The following is an 18,947-nucleotide window of genomic DNA, read 5'->3' on the forward strand; positions in this document are numbered from 1 at the left end:
TCTCCTGGGCCTTTCCAGCCCCCACCTAGCTTTAGGGGTAACTGACGCTTGGGAGAGAGCCCTTTGTGAGTGCTGGGTTCAGGGAGCAGCGTGCAGAGCCAGAGCCTCCTGACGGCCAGCACTGTGGGCTCTGGAACTAGCCCTCCTGGTGGCCCCCGCCCCCCCCCCCCACTGCCCAGGAGGGCTGGTAGCTGTCACACAGAGCCCTGGTGATGACCCAGCCCGGCCACCAAGGCCTTCAGGAGGACTCCAGGACTGTAGCTTCTTGAGTGGGCACGAGCCCCCTCCAGCCTGACTCTTACGGACCACTAAGTGGGTCGGTGCTTTGTCACAGCTTAGCCCTGCCAGGCAGGTTGGTGGCATCGCCCCTTCTGAAGGACAAGAAACTGCCTCCGGGCAGTGACCTGTCCAAGGTCACCTAGCTCGTATGTGACAGAGCGGGTATCTGGGCCAATGTCAGTCCTCCCTGGAGTCCCCTCCTCACCACTCCGGCTCCACGCATGGTCCCAGGGGCAGAGCACCCCCTCTGCCTGCAAACCCCACATTTAACATCCCCCCCCAGGCCCGCCCCAAGCCCACCGGCCCCCCAGCCGCTAGCGCGGTGCTGCTGCCGGGCCCTGGGTCTCCCCGCCTTCCCCGGCCCCGGGAAGCCCAGGTGCCCGACTGAGCAGACGTCTCTGAGAGCCTTGGACGTGTCTGGTATTGTCGTCTTGGTGTAAGTGGCGTGTCGTCTTGCCGTGGCTGCGGCTGTCCTCGTGGCGTGGCGCCTGTCCGTCGTGAAGCTGTCGTGTCTGTTCTCTTCGCAACTTGCCTCGTTCTCTCCTCCGTTGCAGATTGAAGTAGTCAATACTTTCAAGAGCGGGGCCTCCTTTCAGGGGGCCCTGCGGAGACAATCCTCCGTCACCAGCCAGAGCCAGGACGTAGCCAATCTCTCTAGCCCTAGTCGCGTGTCGTTGTCCAATGCTCTTTCCTCTCCGACCAGCCTTCCTCCTGCTGCAGCTGGGCGTGAGTGTGACCCCCTTACCGCCTCGGGAGCCGCCACTGCCAGCGCCGCGGGGGGCAGGCGGGCAGGGGCTGGGGGGCAGCCAGCCGCTCATGGTTAGGCCCAGGGAGCTGAGGGGCCCCGGCCGTTGAGGAGGAGGGTCCCAGATGATCAGCCGACCACAGCCAGGCACGGGGTGGCAGTCCCTTGGCGGGTCAGGGGCGTCTGGAGTCAGGGTCAGGGGTTACGGACCAGGCCGTTGTGGGGTCGGGAGGGTCACGAGTGGTCAGAGTCTGGGTCAAAGGAGCACCGTCACTCAGGGAGGTTTCAGTGATCGAATGGTCACAGTCTCCCACAGTGTCACAGAGGCCAAGTGGGGGTGCAGTCAGCTGGGGGGTATGAGGTGTCCCAATCTGTGTAAGGTCAGGAAAAGCCTGGCTTATGAGGGTCAGAGTTGGCCAGGAGATCACATCTTGCAGTCGAAGTCAGGCCAACGGTCACTGTGGGTCAGGGGAGAAAAGGCTCTCGGGTCACGGTTGGCCACAGCGAGGCCCACCCAGAGGGCGCACTGGAGGTCAGGGATCACGTTGGTCAGGGGACCCGGGCCCCCACGGGGATCGCAGCCCTGTGCCCCTTCGTGCAGACCCTGCGCCCTCTGCCCTGTGCATCTGACAGCCCCGGCTGCCTCGTATGCTCTTCTCCCTGCAGCAGGGCTTGGAGCACAGTGAAGGCCTGAGCCCTCCCTGGATGGGACAAGGCTCCTGACCCCATTCCCCTTGACCTCAGCAGAGAACGGCGGGGTCTCATCTGGGCTGGCTGCCGGCAGGCTCGTGGACCTGGCCGACCCTCAGCTTCCTCCTTCCTCATCGAAGGGGCAGCCTGGGAGTCTGAGCCCCTCCGTCAGCTTCCTCCCACGAGCTCATCTTCTTATACCATGGCTTCCGCCCAAGGTCACTCATCTCTGGCCTTGTCTAGATCTTTCTGAACCCCCACAATGGCCTCGGGCCCCAGAGGGCACGAGAAGATTCTGTTTACCACCTGCCTCCCTACCCTGGTCTCTAGTCAGTCTGGTCCTCTCTCTCCCAGCTGTGTGCTCACTCCCAGCCCTCAGGCTTCTTTCATGAGACTCCAGGCCTCATCTCTTGTAGTTTATAAGGGGCCTCTATCCTCTTCTAAGCACAGAAGACCCAAAACACACATCCTCTGCCACCAGGCAAGAGAGGACTGCGTGCTGGGTAGGCACAATGCTGCCCGAGCCCTCAGGCAGGAGGCGCAAGTCACGGGGCGCTGTTGGTGGTGTGTCCCACAAACCCTTCCGTGGGTGCAGTCCCGCCAGGTACTCGAGATGACAGGAGGCATGCAGAAATGAGGCAAAACCCTGTACTGGTTCATCAGCATGAAAACACAACGATGGGAAAACCAGAGGAGCCAAGGTGAGGTGGGGCCGTTTGAGCAGATGGTGCCTGAGCCTCGTTCCCAGGAGGCCTTGTCACCGGAAGTCAGTGCCAGGCTCTCTCTGGGCAGAAGGCACTTTGATCTCACCCGCTTCTCCCTTCACACCAGAGAGGCCCCGCCTCAGTGGGAGGCCCGCACCCATCAGCGGTACTCCTGCGTCAGCCAAGCCGTGGCCTTGCTCAGCAGTGCCTCCTACCTCCAAGCGTGGAGACCAGAAGTGCTCGGGGCTGGCCAGTGGGGAAGAGTCCCTTTCTCTCCATTCCCACGCCCTTCCTGCGTCCCTCCAGCAGGTCTGACTGCCAGGAGGTGGCCTCCAGGTCCGGTCCTTTGTCCTCCCTGGCTCGGTCTCTTTCTTGCAGCGTGGCGCCCTGCTCGTCCTGGCCAGCATGGAGCTCGCAGCGCTCCGGGCCACCCCGCAGCCTCTCACTTGTTCGGCCTCGCATCTTAGCTCTCACGGTCTCGAGGAAAGCGCAGTCGTCTCGAGTCCTTTCTCCTGTTCTTTATAAAACCACTCAGTAAGGCCAGTCCTGGGCCAATTGGTTCTCAACACTCTTCCTTCAGAGAAACGCCCATCTCCACCTGCCCTTCACTCCCTTTCTCTAAGGCAGCTTCCTTTCAGGCCAAGTTGATCCCTTTACCCCATGAGGTGACCCAGCTTTGGAACAGCTTTTGAGAAGGAGCCTACAGGTCTTGCCCATGACCGGTCATTTTCTCAGAGGACCCTAAAACTACTTACTCAAGCATGACTCCCTAGCCCAAGCACCATCCTGCATCTCTCCAGGCATCACGCCTCCTTAGGGGTCTTGCATTCTTACCTGTGATTGTAGAATTCAGCCTGTGACTCTGGGTCCCTGCTGGGACCTTTTCTTGGGCATCAGGTCTCCAAAAAGCCTGGCCATCCCCCTGCACGAGGGTACTTGTTCCAAAAGGGATCAAAGCCTTTGTGGTCTCAACACACAGATTTAGGTCAACACAGTCATGACGTGAACTCTAAATATATACCACTTAGTTTCCCCTTTGCTTGAATAGTTTCTATAGTCATGTTGCCTCCTCTGGTCTCTAGGGACTCCAGGAGCCCTCTGGGTACCAGGCAGGTCCCTCCAGAAGCCCAGAGGCTTTCTTGGCACAGGGTGTGAAGCAGGTGGCCAGGAAGCAGGGCCCCACATGGGGTGGATGGAGAGATGGGCTGCCCCTGCCTCCTCAGAGCAGGATCTCCCTCCCAGGACTCTGGGTAAAGGAAGGTGCCTGCTGAGGCAAAGAGCACCTGGGCTTTCTGTACCTTTGTTGCTATTTAGTCACTCAGTCATGCCCCACTCTCTGAGACCCCATGGACTGCAGCACCCCAGGCTTCCCTGTCCTTCACCACCTCTGGAGTTTGCTCAGACTCATGTCCATTGAGTCAGTGATGCCATCCAGTCTTGGAAGGAGTCCAACCACGGTCCCCTGGGCTATCAGAAGTGACCACAGAGACCTAGGGGAGGGCTGTGAGTGTGAGGCTGACTTCTGGAACACCCCCAGCAAGTCACACGTCCCTCCCCCAGCACCGATGTGAGACAGAGGGGCCCCAGCAGACGGATGCCCTGCGGTGACCGGAGAGTATGGTCAGACTGACATTCGAATGATCAGAAGGAGACTCTGGCCCACGACCTCGCTTTCCTCTTCCGATTCACTCAAAAGCGAGTTTTTCACCCAGAAACTTAATGGCACGCCCCTAATACTTGAGCCTCACCCACCATTTTCCAAAGCACTTGGCCACATCCTCCACTCCACATGCACCTCACAACTGAAATGCAAAGAGGGAGGACCTGCCAATACCTCCATTTAAGGGAGCAAGTCTCTGAGGCTCAGAGAAGTGGCCTGACTTGGCCGAGATCACACAGCACGTGAGTGCCAAGAGATCTGACTCCAGAGTCCCCCGTTTTCCCCACCACCCACACCACTTGCCAGACAAGCCCACAGAGGTTGAGTTTCCACTATGGAACCAGTGCCCATGCCCACAACCACATGCAGTGAAAAGCAGCCAGTGCTCTGGGGGCCAGGGGGCCAGGGAAGCCATTCCTTCTCTGGAGATTTCCATCAGCCTGGCAGCGACTGGGGCAGGGGCATTCTCCCATCAGCGATCAGGAACAGAGTTAGCATTCAGGTCTAGGATCCAAGGCCAACCTCCAGGGCTCCTCTCTCTCTTACTCCCACAAATTCCTAACCCATCTCAGGCCGTCTTCATATTTAGCAAGTTCATAGCATGCTCCATGTTCATGAGTGAAGTTCCTGTTCCTTCGAACCAACCAGGCCCAGAGCATCAGACTCCTAACCCCAGACCGGCCACTTTCTGCATGCCTTCCCAGTCTAGAGAGGGCATGCCCCCTCCCAGCCCCCTTCAGATTCCAGGCTTTGAGGACTGCTAGGGTGAGGAGTCTGCGTCTCTTAGGCGGGGGATGAAGGAGAAGAGAAGGAAAGGAAGCCGGAGCCCTCATTAGCATCTTGGTAACTAATTTAGTGCAACCTTGGGTTGGCGAGAAAATGGCTTGCTTCTGGTTGGGGGTGGGGGGGAGCCCAGACCTCTCCGCTGTCTGAATATTCCATGTGTTTGTTTCCCTAGAGGGCTAGAGAACCCTGGACACAGAGTTCAGCAAGAGAGAGTGAAATTAAAAGAGGTTGTGAGTCTTTAACCTTGAGCCTGAAATGAATGTGAATCAACCCCAGACTCTTGGCTTCCTTGAAGCCGGGTAAACATTCGAGTATGTCCAACCCACCCCAGACCGGGACCCATGCATCTCCTTAGAGCACCCCGCCTCCCCGCCCGCTTTGTGCTGATGAAACCAAAACATCTGAAGACCCCAGACCCTTCCTCTCTTCCCCCTCACCCCACTTCCCAGGGCAGCTCACGCCAGCAAAGGCCCATCCCCAGGGCAGGCAGGGAAGGGGAGACGGAAGAGCTTTTTTTCTTCCCATACTGTTTTCCATTTCAGCCGCGAGAGATCCGCAGTGGAGACTTGAAACGGCCGTGGCGGGGTGTCCCGGAAAGTCTTGTCCCCACAGTCTTTGTCCAGAGCAGTTCATTCTTTCTGTCGTCTCCATTCCAGGGGGAGGGCGAGGGGCCTGCATCTCATTGTGTGTCGTCCCCTCCGCGTTGTCAGTCACATGACAGGGTCCTGCCACCATCCCTCCTCCTCCACCAGGTGCTCCCCGGCTGGCATCTCATTGCAGCTCAGCCTCTGAACACTCTGGGCATGGGGCTGAGCAGGACAGCAGGCATTACTGTCCCCATTATACAGTTAGGAAGACTGAGGCCGGCAACATCTTTTTTGTTGTTTTCACTTAACCGAGGGAGTAATGGCCCAGTTATCAGGAGGTCAGAATACTGCATAATCTCTACAGAGCCACAGATAGGGTATCCAGGGAGAAAGACGTCTCTGAACAGCCACATGGCCATCACGGAGGGCCAGCACTAACGCATGGTGTCTGGCTGGCTCTTGCTTAGCACCCAATGCCTCTTATTGAAAGCAGGATCCCACCAGGCAGATTTCCAGAATCCCCAGCCCAACAGCACAAAAAAAAGGACCAGGGACAGAGGTGGTTTTGAGAAGATAAGGAAGAGTCAGAACTAGTAAGTGATGGCTGGCAGAAGAGGAGAAAAATTTAAAAAAAAAATCAAAACTTTGGAGTCTTACACAATACCAAGAGGGCTCACTGACAAACTTAAATTCTCTGTGTTCTCTAAATTAGAAGGCAGAGGAGCTTGTGATATGCTTTGCAAAGACTCCTCTCTGAAATAGTCAAGTAAACCCTGAGCTATGACACTTAAAACCATCAGCCACAGTCATCATGAAAAGTCACTTCCATGGACAGGGCTTTCTCACCACGCACCCCACCAACCTGGGTTTAGTGCCACAAATCCCAGGATCGCAAGGGCCTTCCCACACCCACCCTGTCTGTTCCACTGCCCCCAACACCCAGGCCTGTGATGTGGGGGCAGGAAGGCTGAGCTCTCCAGGTCAGCACCCCCACCTCCTCTGCTGAGGGTCGGCTCCCCCGAGACATCATTGATGCCAGTTTTTCCCCGCCTGCTGGCTCTGCTCTGAGTGGGGGCTGGGAAGAGAGGAGGAGGCGCTTTTGTCCCTTCGCACCCTCACTATGCAGGCAGGGCTCCCCTCCCAGGAGTTCAGAGCCAGGACCCTCTCTTCAAAGTGAGGGTTCTGTTCCTGTGCCCGCTGTGAGGCGGGACAGGGGGCGGCCAGCCTGGTGGCGTGGCTCGCCCACAGTCAAGGCGCCAGAAGTGGCAGAGCCGGGACACAGACTCGGGCCTTCCTGACTCCATGTCCAGGGCTCTGTCTGCTGGCCCAGACACCTCCGTGTCCGGCCTCCTTCTGTTCAGCAGGGAACCCAGCTTCCAACTGAGACCCAGACAATGAAAGAACCCGGCTGTTCTGTGGCTTAGTTCCGAACCCTCTTAGAATCCTACCCAGGGGCTGAGTTGGCCTCTCTGATTCTGGCCTAATTTTTCGGTCTTGTGTTTTCAAAGCACAAATAAAGAAAGAAGGGGGGGGACGCAGGAAATCAGGGACCCCAAAGCCAACTCCAATGACTGGCCAGGGCTTTGAGTCTATACTCGAGTGTTTACCTCCCAAATGCATGAAGGAAAGAAGCGTTGGGTACAAACGACCTCCGTTCACATTGTGCAGGCTTCCAAGTGTAGCCGTGTGTCCGTCTGTGTAGCCGTGTGTCCGTCTGTGTGTGCCGTGTGGTTCCAATCCCCCACCGCAGCATGCTCCCGAGCCCCGAATGTCATCGGCCGCCGGCTCCTCCGCGCTTTCTGGCTGCCTCTGCTGCACCCCAGAAAGCCCCGAGTTGGCTTCAGTTTGCTTTGCTGCTTTGGTTCGATGTCCCCCTTCTCTGTCTGGCCCTCATGTGTCCCCCCCTCTCATCCCGGCTCACCCAGCCATCTCTCATCTCTGTTCCTTGTGTGTGTGACGCGTTATCTGTTCCATGTCGTGTGGTTCCTTAACGGTGTGTGGTTTTTCTAAGATGAATTTTTTTTTTTTTTTTTTTTTTTACAAATAGCCTCTCCTTCCTCCTTGATTCCCACCTGACCCAGCTACCCTTCTGCATGGTCGAAGCTCTGCTTTCCAGTTAACAAGGCTCAGTCTCTCACTAGGTCTGGGTGCCCACTGGAGTGGACTAAGCTTCCTCCAACCACTGTTGCCCATCGTCTCTACGGCGGGGCTTCCTTCGTTCTGTCCTAATACTGTAGTCTGTCCCCAAACCGAGCAATTAAAATCAAACAAGAAAGACCTCTCGGATGCACATAACCTGAACCCCCTCCCTCTTCCATTCTTCCCGCTCCCGTCCGCGCTCACGACACCGTGGATTCCAGCCGCCCGCTGTGCCCCGCCCCCTCTTCCTCCCCAACCCCTCCCCCGAGCCCAGCCCCGACCCCCAGAGCTTGACCACCGCCCCCCGATGGTGCGCCTCACCCCCGCCCTTCCCTTGCAGATCCGCGTCGTGAAGGCGTTTCGTAGCTCTCTCTATGAAGGTCTAGAAAAGCCTGAGTCTCGAACCTCCATCCATAACTTCATGGCTCATCCTGAGTTTCGGATCGAAGATTCGCAGCCCCACATCCCCCTCATCGACGACACCGACCTGGAAGAAGATGCCGCGCTCAAGCAGAACTCGAGCCCGCCCTCGTCGCTCAACAAGAACAACAGCGCCATCGACAGCGGGATCAACCTGACGACCGACACAAGCAAATCAGCTACCTCTTCAAGTCCAGGGAGCCCCATCCACAGCCTGGAGACGTCGCTTTAGCTGAGGAACCCCCCCCCCCTCCGCCCCAACCCCGCCGCCGCACCACACCCACCCCCGACCCGGGCAGCCACCCATCCAGGCACCTGACTGACCCAAGCAGCAGCGAGCAACAGCAGGAAAAAAAAAAAAAAAATACTGGCGAGAACACCGATTCCACCCAGCAGACCCTTTTTTTTTTCTGGCTGCGATGCTGTTTGAACTCTTTTTCACCTTGAGGCGAGGGCGGGATCTCCTGGGGAGCGGGGCTTAAGGGAGTGAGCCGGGGTTTTCCCAGAACTAGCCCTTCCTGGCTCCCGCCTGACATGGACCAGCCATGCCCCCTGCCCAGCGCCAGCCACATCCCTGCATGAATGTACTGCGTACTTCTGGTCCTCCCCTGGTTTGGTTTTTGGGGGGTTGGGGAGGGGATTTGTTTTCTTTTCTTTTCTTTTCTTAGGCGGGAACTGCAAAACAGACTCTTTTCTGAGACTATTTATCCAATCCACTGGTCTGTGAAGTTTTTGAGATGCTTGCGTAGCATGGTCTCAGTTGTACAGGTTAATTTCACAACTTTTTGAAATTGCAGAGCTTAACTCGCCTGGTAAATTTGCACCAATGGAACCGAAGAACTTCAGACACTCACAAGGTTATATCCATTTCTTTGTATCTATATCAACGTATACTTCTCTGAGACTGTATACGTCCATATAGATAGGTAGATATATATATATATAAATATATATACATGGATATATAAAATTTTTTTGCCGGCATGTTGCCTTGTTTCCGCTTAAATTGCTCTATTTTAACTTATTTATGTCCTAAAAGAAGAATGTAATTTGTTTACAAACCTGTAGATAACGTCTTCGGCTATTTGTATGGTTTAAGAACACTGGTGGCTGAGATGCTATAAAAACAGCTCAGCCTGGCAGACACCTCCCTGGGTTGCATCCTTGATGTTTTACAATAGCCATGCTCTGATTTTTTTTTTTTTTTTTTTTTTGCCTGCTATTTCCGTTTGATAATGTCACTACCGTGGGAGGCAGGAGTCAAGTGTGAGCAGGTATCCATCCTGAGAGGTCCAACAGCGTGCTCAGTAGACAAAGGGGGAGGTGGAGAGAAGTCCTCCTGGGCTCCAAGCACTGATGGCCAGCCGGCTGCAGGGCCGCGGGGTCCTCAAAGCACTGAGTGAAGACTCTCTCAATGAAACTCACTTGAGTTTACTAAGAGCACTTGCAACAGAGGTTCTCTCTGGCAGTGTCTGTGCAGAGACTGAGGTAGTGCGGCAATATTATAAATGCTGTTGTGTTGATTTTTTTTTCAGTTAGTAATTTAGAGGCTTATTTCCTCATAGATTGCAGCAAATGCGCTGTTGGCATATTGGATGAGGATCATTAAGGCTTGCTGCTTTTATTTTTATTTTTGAAGAATAGCCTTTTTCTCTGCACTACTTAGATCCGAACGAACCTTATGATGTGTATATTGAGATGTATTCAGTGTGATTTTTTTTAAACCAAATCGTCTTCCTGTAGTCGCAATATATACTGTAGCCTTTGAACAGCAAGTCTTGCTTTCCCAGACAGAAAGCCATTCTGAAACCCTGCAGTATCACAGGTGAGAAAAGGTGGTTATTTCTCCCCCGCCCCTGAGACAATAACAGCACTAGTAATCCCACTTAATAAGAGCTTATTTAATTGTACGTCAGCCTCTTAACTGCTAAGCACTTTGTGGGTATCAGCTTTTTTCATAAAAGAACTTTTGTATTGAATACAAAGTTTGCTTTGAGACTTTTCAGCATACGATCTTTTTCCATAAACTTGTACAGTGCAAAAGACATTTTGGATACCATGACCGATGATGTCCCATGCTTCAAGGAAAACCAAAATGCTTCCCGCCTCGCTTGCAAAATGCATTCTTCATACTGACCCTTCCCACGGTTGCTCTGTGTCAGCCCGGGCCCTTCCCTTCTCCAGGCCCAGAGAATTCTTCCACAAACAAGATTGAGAGCCACTCGGGAAAAGAGCCATAGTCAGCTGGGAGGGCGTGCGACTGGACGGCTGTGGAGAAACCTGAGGGTTTGGGATCCCGAGACAGCCCATCCCACCTGGCAAGACCTTCCTGGAAGGAGGACCTTTTTTGAGCAAGAGCATCTCCTGAATGTCAAGAAGCATCTCTGAATGTAGCCAGCAGAGGGAACTGCGTCCCCCGAAGGGGTGACCAGCCCTCACACGTGTTTATTGGATTCCAAGACCAACACCGCCCACACCGCCCACTGCTCTCCTTCGAGAAAGACCTGCTCCTGTAGAACCTGGGGCAGCTTTGGAACGTGGTGTGTTTTTTCGTTTCTGTTGTTTTTTGTAGTTTCCTTTTTTGAGGTTCTCCATCTCCTCCTGTTTTCCAGCTGTGTGTCCATGACCTCATTCCATGACGCCAGGAAAGCCCGGCTTGCACATGAGGCCTCCTCATTTGCAGCCAGGATGCAAGAGAAGCAGGAGGGGTCTCCCAGAGGGGGGCTCAGCTCCAGGGAGAACAGGGAGCCACGGAAACTAGAGTGCCCCCACGTCAGTACTGGTCTTTTCTTGTCAGGAATGATGGATGCACACACACACACACACACACACACAGAGGAAATGACTGGTTTGTCAGAACTCACTGTAGTACATAAAGCTTGCACTCGGCGTCCTATATCTAGCAGCATGGGGTACGTTTGGCAGTTCACCCCATTAGGGGGTAAATAATTTATGACCATTCATCTGTTTTTATGACTTTTTTTAATCTAGACAATAATTGTAAATAAAGAACTCACCATCTCTGTTCATGTAATACTATGCAATGGTGATGCTTTCAATTGCTGACTCTTCTTACTCCTGCAGTGTGGTTCTGAAATGTCTGTGGTCTTCAAAGAAAACCCAAAAAAAGGCAAAAAACAACATCAAACAGAACACAGTGACTATATACTCTGTAATATATACTTTTTTGAACTGGTCAGGGACTGTACCATCCTCTTAGATTCCTGTCTGCCCTCTGGAGAGGGGTTCCAGAAGGAGGTAGGAGACTCGGTTCTGAGGTCTAAGCTCACCAATCTGTCTCCCCCTCCACAGATGAGGGACGAGCAGGGGGCCCCATTCAATGAGCCACCCACCTTTGGAGGTGGACAGGGAGGAAACTGAAGACTTTCCTTCCTAACTCAGCAGCAGCCTGGGTCGCTCCCACCAACCACCCCGCCATGGTCCCTTCTGCCCTTGTCCCAACCAGAGCAGAGAGCGGACAAGAAAGAAGGGTCCCTGTTTCTGAGCACAGACCAACGCCGGTGACTACGCTGGGGCGAGGATCCTGGACCTGTCTCAGCCCAGGCAGCCCAGTGATTGAACAGCCCCCCTTCCTTCACCGTGTTGAAATTGCCCCTTTCCCACACCCTGGCAGCTTCGAGAGACTTGTATCTATTTCTGGAATTTCCCCTCTGGTCCCTCATCAGGGTGTCTCATCTGACCAGCCACCTAGTTTTAATTATTGTCACTTTATATGATGTTTTTATTATGTAGTGGGACAAACACCCTTCGTGCTTTTTTTTTTTTAAGCAAAATTTCCTGATTATTCTCTCACATCTATTCTTCCAAGTAAACTTAAAATGTCGCCAAGTCCTCCATCCTTCTGCCCTCCTCTTACCCCAAATATTGGGCCCTTTCATCATAGGTGCAAACGTCCTGCCGCCATTGTAAGCACTGTCCACTCACTAAATAGCCCTTTAAGGAGAAATAAGATGGGCATCTTAGCTCTTGAGGGAAGCCTGATACTCCTCCCATCATCTCACCTGTCCCCCGAGCCAGGGTGTTGTCAGGAGAGGCCACTGAGCCCCCACCCAATATCAGTGTGGGCCCCCAAATCACCCACCTTGCCTGTGATGGGGTAGACCCTCCATCCGCCCTGGTCCAGGCAAGAAAGAAGGTTCTCTCCCAGACTCAGAGCTACCAGAATGTGTATCCCACTTGCCAGTTCTCTTCATGGAGAAATGTTTATTCCTGGTTCCTTTTCCTGAGCTGTTTTTGTGGGGAGGGGGTCACCCCTTGGTCTTTATTGACAGTTTTCAGCAGGTCCCTGATAGGTCATCCAGGAGGTAGCCGTTTCTTGCCTGGACCTTCTCACCACCCTGACTCCCCCTAGTGGTTCTTGCTCTACTTGCAGGAGGCTGTCAAATAAGTACACTGTGACATGCCTCCCAACCCTAGACTCTCTCCAAGGGGCCCCAAGATCCCACCATTAGAAGGTGTGGGGAGGGGAGGGGACGGGCTGCATTTCTCTGAAGGTTTTTGGGTCCTCCAGAGCCAAGGCCAAAATCAAACAGTAGCGGAAAATCCCCCGGTCTTTCTCAAGTCCCAAAGCGAGCTCTCCTGATTTTGATATAAAGATCCCGTCCGCCCAAGTAGGGGAGGGGGAATCCCAAGCCCTGGGCATCAGCCATCACCCCCTCCAACGAAAACAAGATATTTAAGGCTGCTTTGGGACTGCCCTTCTCGGCTCCCCCAAGTCTTGTAATGCCTGTGGTGCTCTCCCTCCCGACCTTTCCTCTCGGGAGGGTCGGTCGCCACACTTTGCTAACTCTTGTGTGCACATATTTTATACCAGAGTAAGCAAGGAAATGGTGCCGCCTCCAGCTTCCTGAGCTGCCCGGGCTCTGGGGGGCTCTGGGACAATCGGGGCTGGGAAGTGACTGTGCTCTTATTGTACACTCTTGATTTCTCTGTATCTCTGGCTTGTGCTCTTTGTAACTAATGGGATTTGTCTGCCTTTTCAACACTATACTGAGCAATAACAATAAATGCACACGTGGAAATGTAGACACGGTACACATCACAAGGCCTTTTTCCGCGGGATGGCTGGGTCCCCGCCCTCCGTGGACTTGAACTCAGAGGGAAACAGTGCCTGGAAGGGAAAGGCAGTTTGCCTGAGGGTGTGCAGGGCAGGGGCGGTCTCTCTCCTTCCACTGAGTCACGCCTTCCTGTACCATTTGAGGGAGGCAAGTTCAGTGTTCGTGAGTCATTAAACCTCCATGAGGAATAGCTGACAAGCCCAGATGGCCAGACTTTTGGGGGAAGAGACCTCGGGAGGACAAAGAGGTGGAGATTCAGGTTCTAGGGGGTCAGGGCACCAAGAAAGGAAAGCTAACAGTGGTCTGACTTGGGGTCTGGGATTAACCAGAGGGAGGTGATGGGAGATATGGACAAAGGATATAGGTGTCATCCCCTCCTGGGGACAAGGGGATGCAGAAGGGAGCCTGGCACACTGAGTCTGAGCTTTGCACACCTCTGGTGAGCATTAGCAAAGAATGGGAACGTGCCCAGATCAAGAGACAGTCCCAGTGCTTGTTCAAAGGCTGAAGTTTGCACGTGCATACACACGCACACACAATCCCAGCTCTTCTCAGGGGACTCCCAGAACAAGCACCACAGGCCCAATCAGCTTCCAAACCCAAACCCAGTTTCACATCCAAAGGTCCATTTACTCCCATCATCAACCTTGCAGAGAAGGTTTTATTACAGTTTCCACCTAACAGAAGAAGAGACAGCAGTTCAGAGAGGTGAAGGGTGTGCCCACCTAGTAAGCAGGAGATACAGTATTGATACCTAGCAATCTTGATGCCAGGGTCGGCACTCAAAACTTTTCAGTTCCACCAGCAAATACCTTAATGAATAGGATACAGGTGCACTGTTTCTCCCAAATCTTCAGTCTCTCCGACGGCAATGCCAACACCAGGGAATCCCCCATGCCCCATGCATTGTGTTTATGTTATCTCTAATGTGTCACTGTCCTCATCTTATACTCAAGGAAAATCAGGCTCAGAATGGAGCGACATGATTTTATCACTCAAAGAATCAGTAGTACATCTACAGATCTGAGATCAGGACCTGTCCCTGGAAGAACAGGAGACCCAAGAGCGACGCCCCCACTGTGTTCCCTGCAACATTTTTTTCCATCATAAACCCCAGTTCTCAAACCCCTGGAATATTTCCCCATTAGAGGGAAATTGCAAGTCTTGAAAGCTGGGGTGGGAGTGGAGTGTGAGTTGCAGTCTGAAGGTCCAGCCCTGAGTTCTGTAAGACCCCACACTCCGGCCCCCTCTCCCAGCTCCTTGATGGCTTGTCACAACCTCTGGGTCTTAACATCATCCCTCCAGCAGGGACCATCTTCTGCTAGGACACTTCCCTCCAGTTTCAAGAGAGGAAACAGGGATTCTGACTCATCCAAGGGGGTCTAGGTTCCATCCTGGGTCACTGAACTCCTAAAAAGCCACCAGAAGCCCAGGGCTGCCAGACCATGTACGGCTGAGGGGAACCGCCCCACAGGCTCTGTCCAGCTACAGCATTCTCGCTGTGCAGGTGAGAAGCCAGGGACCTAGGGGTTGGGGAAACTGGCGACTGGATCCTGGGCTCTAGCTGCAGGAGTCGAGCTGAGATCCCTCCTTCCCCGGGGCATCTAGCCGGTGAGCCAGGAGGATCACAGGATCCCAGAGCCCTGATGGAAAAGGCAGTTTCGGAGGCATGGATCCTCCGGCTTGGAAGGGGCAGGAAGAGAGACAGGCTCAGCTCCTGGCAAGGGGCTTATTTGCTGCTCCCAGCTTGGGTCCTGAGGAGACACTAACAAGGAAGAACAAGGACCATTCTGGACACTACCCCCCAAATTAATCATCCTAAAAGGTTCATCATAAGGCCCGTCGCACCCAAAACCGCAGAGACGTTCCTTAGGAGTCCCTTTTATTTCCTTTATCTCAGGAAAAGGGAAGCGTTGGGGCGCGAGGGAAGACAGGCTAAAGCTTCAGATTACTAGTCCCGGGTCTGGGTCGCCATGGAAACGAGAGTCCCACCCCCTCTTTGGTCTCGCGCGCTACGCACGGAGAAGGGGAGGGGCCACGGCCCTCAGGAGAGGACGGAACGTTTGTGCGAGCGGAGCTCGCTGCTGCCCGGAGGCTCCGGCGTCCGGACCCGACGGGCTTCCAGCCCGACGCCGGAAGTGAGCTGTTCCGAGGCGACGCGGGGTCCTGCCACGTCTGAGTCCAGAAGCCGCTGCCGCCGCTACAACCATGGTGAGTGTTGGGGTCGGGGTCGCGGCCCTCCCGGGTCCTCGCCGCGCTGAAGTTCGAGCGCCATTCTGGGGTCGTACAGTTCTCCCGCACCGCTCGGATTTGAAGTGAGGTGGCTCTGGGGGTGCTCAGAGGGAGGCCGCGGAGCCCCTCAGAACTCTGCGGACAGCCCAGCTGCCGCGTCCCCTGCTCTCCTTTCCTTCTCCCGCAACAGTTGAAAACAAAATCCCAAACACCGTAGGAGCCGCTGTATTCTGAGCCCTTAGCGGGTTCCAAGCATTGTTCCTAATCTCAGCCTGCCCACAGCCCCGTGAAGTCGATGCAGTTAAGCCAGGATTCTCGAGGAAATGTCCGTGCCTAGGTTTTTGAGGAAAGCTGGGTGAGCCCACAAGGCAGGACGCTGGGTTTGGTCCTTGCTCTGCAGGAGACTGGGTTTTAAGTTTCTGGAGGTTTTTTCCTGGCCTTTTACTGAGTAGGTACTGAGTAGAGTTGGGGTCGCTTTTGCCATGACATTCAGCTTTTTTTAAAAAGTGAGTTTTTAACTCAGTAGTTCTGAAGAGGTGAATTGTTTTGAGGGCTGTCTTTTACCACCCAGTGAAGACCAGACAACTTGAGGTGCTCGGAAGGATGAACTTTCTTTCTTTCTTTCTTTTTTTAGTAGCTTAAAAAACAAAAAACACGCACTTATTCATCAGTCCTGGTTGGTGAGAGAGTGGGTTCAAAATAAATGCTGATAATCTGCAAGGTTCTCTGATGAACTAGTATGAAACTACCAGTAAGTTTTCTTTCTGTGTACTTAGCATCGGGCCATTAACTTGGGCAACTGGATGTAACGCCTGGATAGGCAGCCTAGTGGAGTGGAAAGCTTTGTGGGGTAGGAATTATTAATGGCAGGTGGGGGCTCTTCTCCCAGCGCCACCTTTGACTAGCCCTGGAGCAGGTGTTTTCCCTTCTCTGGGCTTCATATCCTTTGTCCGCTGGCTGTGAACTCTACCCTTCGGCTTTCCTAGTGCACACGTGAAAGCACTTTATAACCCCGGTCGGCTTGCTGCAGGTGGGAGAGGCTTCTCTTTCTCTTGCTTCCTTGCCTTTGTGGATTGTGGCCTGCTTTGCAGGGTGTCTAGACTTTGATGAGAGAATTTGTGTTTGCGTGATGTGCCCCTTTTGCACTGCTTTGCAACCATCCTCTTCCAGCATCCTCCTTTCTGAAAAGTCAGGTCAGGTTTTAAACCTGCTAGGAAAAGATGAAATGGGGGAGACGGTAAGAAGTATCATTTCCAGTCTGAAACCTGCCTTTCAGTCTCATTTGTATCCCGAGTTTTGAGAGACTAGTGGTGGAACATAGTCCAATTGTCCATTTTTGTTCATTGACTTATTCATTCAGCAGATAGTCACTGAGTTCCTTCTGTTTGCAAAACGCTATGCTGGGTGATGAGAGGATGCAGAACTGTCAGTGACACCAACCCTGGCTCTGGGGAGCTCGCCTTCTAGTTGGGAGAAGGAGGCGTCTAAACTGTTGTAGACATTCAGTGTTGATATTCAGAGGAGTTTGGCCAGTCGGGAAATCTGGGAATCTTCAAGACCCGGTGTTTGGGGCAGGGTGTGGTCGTAATTTGAGCTGAGTCTCAGAATGGATACGAAGGTATGGTAACTGTACTCCCGCCAGCCCTGCGAACTGGACTCTGTCACAGGTGGTGGACCAGGGAGCAGCCTCAGGAGAATCAAATGAATCAATTAATCAAAGTCTTGAGGTGAAAATCCTGTTATGCAAAAAGCTGCCTGGAACATCAGAGGCTCTGTCCTCGAGGAAGGCTGCTCCATAGTCCGGCTGTAGCTCCCTCGGAGTCCCTCTTCACCCTCAAGCGTAGCCAGGACCTCCCGTGCCACTGTCCCCGATCTTTGCTCGTGTTATTCCCTCTGCTTGGACTGTACTTTTTTACCCTTGTGTTAGTCACTTAAGTCTTGTCCAACTCTGCAACCCTATGGACTGTAGGCCGCAAGCCCCTCTATCCATGGAATTCTCCAGGCTAGAATACTGGAGTGGGTTGCCATGCCTTTCTCCAGAGTATCGTCCCTGGTCCAGGGATTGAACCCAGGTCTCCCGCATTGCAGGCAGATTCTTTACCGTCTGAGCTACCAGGGAAGCCACCTGCCAAATTCCTCCTCATCTGAGCCCCCTTTTTTTTTTCCACCACCACCAGCCCCTCAGACTGCTATAGCACATACTAACCCCATTAAAATATTCATTCTGCCTTGTTGGGGTTACTTCCAAACAGGCTTCTTTGGGGCAAGAAGTACCTCTTTTCTATGTCTACATCTCCAGTCCCTGGCACAGTGCTTGGCGCAATGAAGGCACTTAGAGTGAATGTTTACTGAATGAATGAATGATCAGATGCTATCAAGAACTTTAAAAGTGGTGGATTTAATGAGGTGATTGCACTCTAACTACCAGCAGTTCATTTACCAACAATATCTTTGGTTTTAGGTGTCAGTAATTAACACTGTGGACACTTCCCATGAGGACATGATTGTAAGTATTCCTTTAGCCCTTCCTCACATGCTGAGGACATGGGCATCTCTGTTGATGATTTATGAATCCAGTGTGGCCTTGCAGCCTTTGCCAGTCAGGCTGTAACCTCAGGGGTATGGTCAGTCTCCAGGCAGGCCCTCTGAGTTGACAGGGCTGTGACAGTGTGATTACTCAAAGTCAGGAAAAACCCAGAAACAGTTTGCAGCTCAAGGTACTTAGTCTCCTGGCCAGAAAAGTAACTGGCTCTGGGATGGGATGGAAGTGGGTACAGAGGTTTGAAATAGTCTTCCTACCTATCTTCCTCTTGCTGTCACTTCTTAGCCCCATTGAAAAGGGGATTAAAGAAGAAAAAATAAGGACTTCTCTCATGGTCCAGACTTATGCTTATTGGAAGCATAAGATTATGCTTCCAATACAGGGAGCACAGGTTTGATCCCTAGTTGGGAAGGTTCTGCCTGCTGCGTGATGTGACCAAAAAAAAAAAAAAAGAAGGAAAGAAATAGGAAGATGACTCAATAAAAAGGCAGAGCCAGGTAGGACCACCACAGATGGCAGGCCAGATGGTGCCCTTTGAACCAGAAGTCATTAACTCAGGGTGTGTCCTGAGAGGTGAACACCTGGCTTAGTGGACGAGGACAGGGCTGTGGGAGAAGGTCCAGAGGTTAAAGTCTCCAGCAAAGGATGCAGACTCTGCTTCATGCAGGGCAAGGAGTGCAGGAAGCCTTGAGCAAAACCCAGGTCAGTCAGCCTACAGCATTGCATCGCAGGCATCCTGCGCTCACGGTCTCCCTCCAGCTGTTGCTTTTGGGCTTCCGAGTGGTTGCTTGGATGTGGTTGTCCTTGGAGACAGCATGGCACATGGGTAAGACCGTCAAATCTGAGGTCCCCAGTCAATCTGTTAACTTTAAGATGATCCAATGTGAGGTCCCTCGTCAATCTGTTAACTTTTCTGAGCCAGCCTTGATTTTCTTGTATCTGAGATGGGAAATGCCATGGGTGTGCCCCCTCTCTGGGCGGGTTCATCTTGGGTAACAGATGAGACAGGGTAGTAATGGGGAACATCTGCGTGCTTATGACACATCACACCCCCGGCTGAATATGCTTCTTCAGTGTCTCTCTAA

The 18,947-nt window shown here is 53.2% G+C and overlaps 2 protein-coding genes across 5 annotated transcripts in view; both read left to right on the top strand.

Annotated features, from left to right (window-relative positions):
- The window catches only part of ATP2B2 (ATPase plasma membrane Ca2+ transporting 2), a 196,087-nt gene extending 183,031 nt beyond the window's left edge, over window positions 1–13,056 (top strand). For 3 of the 4 annotated variants that reach the window (XM_040246765.1, XM_040246767.1, XM_040246766.1), the window contains one exon: window positions 7,931–13,056. In XM_040246765.1, the coding sequence (XP_040102699.1) occupies window positions 7,931–8,242 (312 nt within the window). In that variant the 3' untranslated portion in view covers window positions 8,243–13,056. Of the gene's footprint in view, window positions 1–833; window positions 921–7,930 lie in introns of all 4 variants that reach the window. The other variant, XM_040246768.1, reaches the window with a different exon arrangement.
- A 2,117-nt stretch (window positions 13,057–15,173) lies between these two features.
- SEC13 (SEC13 homolog, nuclear pore and COPII coat complex component) overlaps window positions 15,174–18,947 on the top strand; it is a 37,270-nt gene continuing 33,496 nt past the window's right edge. Inside the window, exons 1-2 of the mRNA XM_040246769.1 lie at window positions 15,174–15,299; window positions 17,782–17,826. Of these exons, the coding sequence (XP_040102703.1) occupies window positions 15,297–15,299; window positions 17,782–17,826 (48 nt within the window). The 5' untranslated portion in view covers window positions 15,174–15,296. The remainder of the gene's footprint in view (window positions 15,300–17,781; window positions 17,827–18,947) is intronic.

This window comes from Oryx dammah, unplaced genomic scaffold (assembly GCF_014754425.2).
Source record: "Oryx dammah isolate SB20612 unplaced genomic scaffold, SCBI_Odam_1.1 HiC_scaffold_9, whole genome shotgun sequence".
Lineage (NCBI taxonomy): Eukaryota > Metazoa > Chordata > Mammalia > Artiodactyla > Bovidae > Oryx > Oryx dammah.